Raw genomic sequence first — 7,778 nt, 5'->3', positions numbered from 1 at the left:
TATGTAGCCGATTGTGTTAGCTGGGTACCTAGGCTAACTTTGTTTAGCTTATGAACAAATTGGACTTAACGAACGTCCCCTTGGAACAGAACTTGTTTGTATGTAGGGGACTCACTGTATAAATTCTTCCCTCACCAGGAAACCTCCCTGACCTTTAGCATTTTGGTATCAGACACCTCATGGCTTATATTCTGCCTCATTACTTCTTCAAGGAGGAGGTACAGCCTCTGTGTGTGGGAAGTCCTCCTGACTGTCTAGCCTCCCTCCATCCTGCTGTTGGCTGATTCACTAGTAAGAGTTCCAGCGTGTGTGTGTGTGCGTTGTGTAGTCCCATAGCAATCTAACCTCACACCTTCATGCTGAAAGGAAGGCAGGTGATGGGTATCAGGAGCAAACAGACCCTGAAGCTTGGTGGATGCACTTTTAAGAGCTTTTTATTGGCGACAGTGCAGAACCACGAAGGGGAGGGTAGCGGCCCAGTGCCAGCCAGCCCCAGCCCCCCAGGGGTCAGGTGCAAAATACAAAAAGAGAATCACAAATACAGCATGGGGTGGGGGTAGTTGGATATTCAATAAATTGTGGTCTGCAGGGGCAGGCCCTGCTCACAGCTTCACACTCACACCCAGAATCCTCAAAGATACAGATTACAAAAATCTATAATCCCCCAGGCTTACTCACAAAAATAAAATCTCAGGTCCCCAACGAACCCAGAGTCGGAAGACCGCTGGAGGATCAGGGACAGTCAGATGGAAACGGTCAGGTAAAAACAGGCAGAGAAAAGACAGAGGGGAAGGGACACTCGGGAAAGAGACAGCCAGAGACGGCCAGAAAACAACCAGAGGGGCCGAGACAATCAGAAAAGAGACAGCTAGAGACAGAGGCAGCCCAAGACAGACTGCCTCGAAGTTTCCAGAAGCAGTGTTTCCAATTCAACGGCATGGCTTTGAGGGCCAACATGACCTAGAACAAGGTTGCGGAAGCGCTCACACACTCACGCGCACACACACACCCATATATAATATATTTATTTATACATAATAGATATAAGTGCCTTTCGGAAATCAGGAAAGGGATAAATAGCCACGGGAGGTGGGGGGGGGGGGGTCTGGGTTCAGGGCGGGAGCTGCGGGACGGGGCAGTGGAATGTTCTCCATGCAGCACGGAGGGCGGCGTGACCCACCCGATATTAAAAAATATCAATTGGCCTCATGATAAAATTCTCATGAGGTGAAACACAGGGAAAGGCGGGGGGCGGGGGGCGGGGGGAGCCGAAACCAAGAATTGGGGCTGGGGCTGGGGGAGGGGAAGCTGGGACGGCGGGAGCCCAGCCCCTTCGGGTTCAAAGCCTCAGCCTTTAAATCTTCTCCGGAAAAACGTCGGGCCCCCTGGCAATCTCCCCTTGCTCCCTTTCTAGAAAGGATGTGGGGTGCCGAGGGGAGGGAGAAATTGGCGTCCTAGGCTGGGATAGGGTGACAGGCCTTAAAGGAAAAGGCCAGGGCTTGGTCTGGGGGTGGGAGGGGGGTCCTGAGGAGAGAGGCCACGCGAATGGGTAAGTGTCAGCCCCTCTCGATTCTGTCACCCCCTTGAGTCAAACTCATTTTGAGGGGAGGAAGGAGGCAGGTGGGGGAGGGGAGACCACGGAAGGGCTTTGGGGAGTGGGCGGCACAGTCCCTCCGGAGGGGTTCTGTCCTACCGGGCTACTCTCCCCGCCCAATCCGGCCAACTCATTTCACAGTATAAAACACTCCCGCGGGACAGGCATCACAGCGCCCCCTGCTGCCTGAATCAGAGAGGCCCAACAAGGAAGGCCCGGAGGGGAGGCTGACGGGCGGTGGGGGAGGGTAGACTAACACTGTAATCCGAAAAGAGGGCTGGGGGCTGAATGTGCGGGGGATCCTTAGGGTTCAGGAAATTCAAATCAGAGCCAGTCTCGCTGGGAGGGAGCAGCTGGACGGTCAGGGAGGGAGGTTCACATTTCAGACTAAGTCTGGGTGGGGGGGAAGGGGATTATCATAGGGGGGCATCAACTTCCCTTTAAAGGGGGGCTCAATTCAGAGGAGGATCTACCCACATGGAAATGTTGGATAAATAAGCTAAGGTCGTGGTGGGGGGCGAGCAGGGAGAACCAGCCTGGTCACCCCTTGAAGGGTGGGCGTGGGAGACTCTTTGGGGGTCCTGTGGCATTTCCTTGTTGGGCCTCTCTGCAGAGGACTACAGCTCACCCCAAAGCCCATCGCCAGCACCCCTTTCCCTCCAGCCCAAAGGTGGGCATCACCCCCGCCCCCACTCCCCCATCCCCAGAGGTTGGGTTGAAGCGAGACGGCCGACAGGCAGCCGGGGGGCGGTGTCCATCCCCTCCCCACCCCCTGTCCCCAAAGTCACCAGCTCTCTGGTCTCGCCGGGCCACAGAAACAAGAGGCGGCACAAAACACAAGGAAGTCCTCCTGTCCGATGGCAGTGGCAGCGGAGGGTCAGACAGGAGAGGCAGGGAGGCCACACGCCCGCTTTGTCTCTTCCCCTCTCCTCCTCCTCCTCCTCCAAATCTCTCTCTCCCTTGTGTGTTTGTTTGTTTTGTGTCTAAAGAGTTCACAGAGCGAGAAGGGAGGGCGAGTTCAGGGGGTCGGAAGGCTGGTCACTGCCGCTGGTGCGTTGGGCGCCGGCGAACGCGGAGACCTCCGGGCAGGTGAGGACAAACGAGGAAGTGTACGAAGGGTTAACAACGGGGAAGGGGTCGCCGAGGACTTGAACTTCACTGTGTGTAAAGAGAGAAGCTGTCAGGTTGGGGGGTGCGTCTTGGCTGGTCTGGAAGGGCAGGGGCGGTGGTGGCGGGGGCGGAAGCAGCCAGCTGAAACCATCTTCCTTAGTGGATGCTGACCCCGGCAAATCTCTCACCTCCGCCAGCGGGCCCGGCCCGGGCCCCTCTTCGTAGGGGATCTTGCAGCCCGGTTTGTGGGCCACCAGCACAAACTCCAGACGTTCCTTCTCCTTTTGGAGCTCGGCGATCTCCGACTCCAGCTCCGCCTTTTCTTCCTCCAGCTGGTCTGTCTCCTGAGGCCCGGGTGGCCAGGTCGCGGAGAAGAGCGAGGAAGGAGAAAAAGGCCGTGAGCGACTAGAGAAGGTGAGTCATGGCTGAAGCCATCTCTCCTAGACTGACTGCTGAGGCCCAGGGTTGGAAGGCAGCTCTGGACTGAAAGACCCCCTGAGATGGAGGCCTGGTGTGCTATGGGACTTGGGGCAAGGGTCTTGCTTTCTAGGAGCCTCAGTTTCCCCAACTGTCCAGTGGATGGTTAGGAAAGGGCCAGGTACACATAGGAAGTCTCTGATTGCAAGAGGCACTCAGAGGTTTGCTGAGTGAATGAACGATCGTTATATGTTTCTAAGGCCACCTATTCCCCTCTGTTACCTTTCCCCCTCTGCTACGCTTCCCCCTCTGCCTCCCAGGGAAGAGACCAGGTAGCTCAGGGAAGTAAAGGATTTCCCTGATTTCCTCTAGGGTTAGCAGGTCACCCCCTGCAAGCATAAAGTAGAAAACTCTCAGACTGAGGTAGGGCATGAAAATAGAGGGGCATCATGGCAGAGGCCACCAGTCCAAGCTCTGAGAACTACGGGTGGCTGGGGCAGGTGGTGGGGGAATTGACATAGAATCAAAGAATTTCGTTTCACAGACTCTCCAGAATGTTAAATCTAGCAGGAACCTGGGAGATTCACTGAGGGGTTGAAGAGATGGAGAAACCGAGGCAAAAATGGGTTATCACTTGCTCAAGACCAAAAAGGGGAAATGACTGGAGCACCCCTCTATTAAAGTTCGCTCATATGTCCCCTCAGGATGAAGGGAAGGCCAGGCAAGTGGTGTGGGGTGGGGGGGAGCCGGGGTCATAAACCAGGACAGGGCGCAGCCAGGAGTATGTGAGGGCCTGCGTGTATGAGCTGGGTGACCCTGTCTGTATCTAGTTCCACATGTGGAACCTCTGGTTCTCAGTCCAGGATAAGGGCACAGGTGGTGGTGGGTAACAGAAGATGGGGAGAGAGCCCCCCTTCAGCATACCCTCACCCCACCCCAGGGACCATCCTCACCGCCTGGAGTCGGTCAGTCAGCTCCCTTCGCCGGTTCCTACACTTTGCCGCTGCCAGTTTGTTTCGTTCTCGGCGAACCCTTCTCTTCTCCTCCTCCTCTGGAGTGAGCTGAGTAGGGGAGACAGAGATAGTGAGATTTCAGGACACGTGTTCCTCCCCATCCACCCCGAACCTCCTCTTCTTCAAGAACCCCCAGGAGTCAGAAAAGAATCTTCTAGACCTCACTGACTGTGGGGAGGATGATAGGGTTTCTGCAGCATTGAGGCTGCAGATGGTCCCTCACCCCAACAGTGGGAAAGTTCCTGCCTCTCTTGCTTCCTCCCCCGCCCCCGCCCCCACGCCCAGAGCAAGCTCTGATGCCCTTTACTCACCGTCTCCTCTCGGGGTCTCCTAGGCCGGGCTCGGGCTGCGCGGGGCCCAGGTCCAGTCCCAGGTCCACTGGTGGTTCCGCTGGTGGAAGGCCCACCACTGCCACTAGCTCCGCCACTGCTGTAGCCACTCATGCCCGGCGTGGAGTAACTGGTTCCTGGCATGTCATAGGGGTCAACGGCTGTGGGCTGGGAGGCCAGTGGCTGCCCCTGGGACTGGGCCATGGAAGAGATGAGGGTAGGTTGCACGAGCCACTGGAGGTCCTGGCTGGTTGTGATCGCGGTGACCGTGGGCACGAAGGAACCGGGCATTTCCCCAAGACCGGCGCACTCCTACGGGGTGACACATACACACACAGGCGTAGACACACAAACAGAGACACCGACACACACACACCCAACACACATACACACACCGACCCTGTGAGTGAGCACAGGGCCAGCGGGTGTGGATGTGTGTGTCACAGGCAAAAAGCCACAACACCCACCCTTCCACTACACCGTGACGCAGTGGTTAATGAGAGGATTTCTGTGCAACTGGCTTCTACCTCCTCCTTCTTCCTCGGGGAAAGGTTGCACGGTTCCAGCGGGTGGTGAATCACACCCCGGGTTGGTGACTCTTAGGTGTGGGGGGTGGGGAGGAGGCTGGACACAGCCGGGTGACAGAACCCCCGGGATGGAGTCACAGCCACACACACAGCCACAACACCCCACCCCCACCCCAGAGGCAAGGGGAGGGAGAGGGAGAGGCCTTAGGCTAAGCCTCCCTCTACACTCACACATATATACACACCCCTCTGAGCGAGGGGATGAGAGACTGGAGGGTCCATGAGACCCCCGTGCAGGGGCGGGGGTCCCAGTTAAAAGGGTGTTGGGGGACGGGCCTAGGAGTTTAGAACAACGTTTCAAGTAATTGTCTCTCCCCAGAGTGAGACTGACAAGCGACAGGTTACGGTGGGCAGACAAGGAGAGAAAGTGAGCAGCCAGGCTCCCTCAGACTGTCGCGGAGGTGGAGTGGTGTAAGTCCTGAGACCCCAAGCCCAAGCACCGTTCATCTCCCCCACCCCCCACCCCCAAAATGTAATCCTAGAACTGCTCGGAAGGCTTAACTACTCTCCCAGGGGGCGTGGTGAGGGACGGGCTGGCTCGCTGGCCAATCAGCGTCCTGGAAACCCAGAGGGGGCGGGGCTCCTGGAGACCACCTGGCTGGTTCCCCTAGGGCTAGCGGTTCTAGTCCTGTCTTCGGGCAAACCGGAGACACCCGGCGTCTGGAGCAGAGGGAGTGGGAATGTGTCTGTGTGTGCCTGGAGAAGTGGGTGACGGTCACTATGTCTCCCAAAGAAATTCCGGCACACAGACACCCTCGGACCCTGAGAGCGGAGGGACAGGATCCCGGCAAGGTCCTTGCGGACTCATTGGGTCGCAGAAGATCGCTCCTGTGGCGACAGGAATCCCCTCGCTCTGCCTCTAGAGGCCCGTAAAAGAGACCCTAGCGCCGAAGAACCACGGGTTCCGGGGACGAACTGGGGGAAGGAAACTGCACCCTACAAATAGGAAGGGAAAGTTGATTGGCCAAAGCTTGCGCCGCGGCGGCCAATCGGAACGCCGGGCTGCCCCCTCCCTTAGCAACGTGGCCCCGGCGTTCCAAAATAGAACGCTCCCGGGACGTCAGGGGCGGGGCGGACGAAGGGGGCGCCACGCGCCGTGCGTGCCCCGCGTCAGACGGAGGATTCCAGCGCGTCAGCCGTTACGCACGGGTTCCCCGTTACGTCTCCGCGCAGGAGGCGGAGGCAGCGCCACCGAGGGTTCGAGGCCCGCCTTCCCACTGGTTCGAGGGTGACCCGGCGCCGGAGTAGGCGCTCGGATGGAGGAGGAAAAAGGGAGGAGGCTACTGGAAGCTTCCCCGGGATTTCCCCCACCTGCCTAACCGCGCTAGCTTCAGGTTGGTGACCTGAGTGGGGGGCAGTCCCCGAGCCGGCTAAAAGTTCTTAGCCCTGCTACCTCATACACGTTGCACTGAACGGCGCACTCACCCCACCCCCAAAGCTCACCCCTCTGTGCTCCCTCCCTGCGCTCCACGCACACAACCAATTGCAAGCACGTCCGGACTCTGCAGTTTGCAGAGTGCGCCGTGAGCCTATCCCCTCTCAGATCCTGGATTTTGACGCGTCTTTATTTGGGGTGGGGGGATTGCTCGCTCCACCCTTGACTTTAAAAAAATTATAAACCACAAAGCATCACCCCAACCCTCTAGAACTTACCTGGGAGGCGGCGGCGGTGGGTGGACTGCCGAAGGAGTCCACCGAAGACAGATATTGAGACTCGGCGGAGGGTGAGGAGCTGCACCGGGAGCCGGAGTCGTAGTCTCCGGGGAAAGCTTGAAACATTTCCCTGGGCACAGGGGGGCCCCTGTGACCACGCTGAGGTCGCCGGGAAGCCAAGGCTATGGCCGGGTGGGGGAAAGAAAGGTGAGAGTCCGGGGAAACTCGGGATGGGGGGCAGCGTCCCGCTCCAACAAAGGCAAAGTTTCTGTGTAATTCTTTTGCGGTGCCCAGGCCCCCACAAGATGCCGCTGTGCCTCCTGAAAGTCCAGGCTCCGTAGGACCCGGGGGCGAGGGGGGATCGCTCCCCCAGAGGCGGAAAGCTCTGTCCTGCTGTACAGAATCTGCTTCGGGTGCGGTCCCCTCCACGCGTCCGGCGGGTCCCACAGGGGGAGGGGAGTAATAAGGAAGACGAAAAAAAGTAAGTCGATCCTCCAAAATAAAATGTAGAATTATCTAGAAGAATCCTTCCAAAAACTTTCCGGAAAAAAAATAAACTGAATTTCACAGCCCCCAAGACGAAGAACCACAACAATCAAGTCCCAGCTCCGCGTGTCCCAGCCTTGGCCGTAGCTCTCAGTCTTATGAATGAAGCCCAGAGCCGCTGTATTTATATGCCCGGGGCCCGGCCCCCTGCTTACGTCACCCTTCCCGCGCTCCACGAACTTCTCAATATCTCCGGCCCTGGTGAACCTAGCCCCGCACCGTCCGGCAAGAGGCCTGCCCTAGCCTCGATCTTATCACCTGCATCACCCTCGCGGCCCTGAGGGTCTTGGGGGCTGCGTTTTGAAGCACTCGGCGGGAGGGGATCCCGGCCTGGTCTCCCCGGAGTTCCTGTGACGCAATTAGCCATATAAGGAGCTTGGCCGGCGCCGCTGAGTGTTTGTTTGGTATCCTAGCAATTACGTCAGAGGGAATCCCTCGCTCGCTCGTGCGCTCACCCCGCACTCCTGCGGAACCCGCCCGCGCCTGCGCAGTGCAGCGCCGCCCCGGGGGCTGATATTAATAGGCTATT

The 7,778-nt window shown here is 58.2% G+C and overlaps 1 protein-coding gene across 2 annotated transcripts; it reads right to left on the bottom strand.

Moving 5' to 3' along the window:
* Positions 1-418: 418 nt before the first annotated feature.
* FOSB (FosB proto-oncogene, AP-1 transcription factor subunit) lies at positions 419-7,366 on the bottom strand. 2 transcript variants are annotated; one of them, XM_082369733.1, is made up of 5 exons: positions 6,704-7,366; positions 4,446-4,775; positions 4,075-4,182; positions 2,893-3,048; positions 2,617-2,752 (listed from the first exon to the last, which is right to left on the bottom strand). In XM_082369733.1, exons 1-5 carry the CDS (start codon positions 6,827-6,829, stop codon positions 2,750-2,752), a joined length of 723 nt encoding a protein of 240 aa, XP_082225859.1. In that variant the 5' UTR covers positions 6,830-7,366; the 3' UTR covers positions 2,617-2,749. The 2 variants fall into 2 exon arrangements, with proteins under 2 accessions (XP_082225858.1, XP_082225859.1); XM_082369732.1 differs by having other exon boundaries at positions 419-3,048.
* Positions 7,367-7,778: the final 412 nt, after the last annotated feature.

This window comes from Balaenoptera borealis (genome assembly GCF_965194805.1).
Source record: "Balaenoptera borealis genome assembly, chromosome: 19".
NCBI lineage: Eukaryota > Metazoa > Chordata > Mammalia > Artiodactyla > Balaenopteridae > Balaenoptera > Balaenoptera borealis.
The sequence above is the reverse complement of the archived record's forward strand: the minus strand, read 5'-3'. Positions and strand labels throughout refer to the sequence as shown.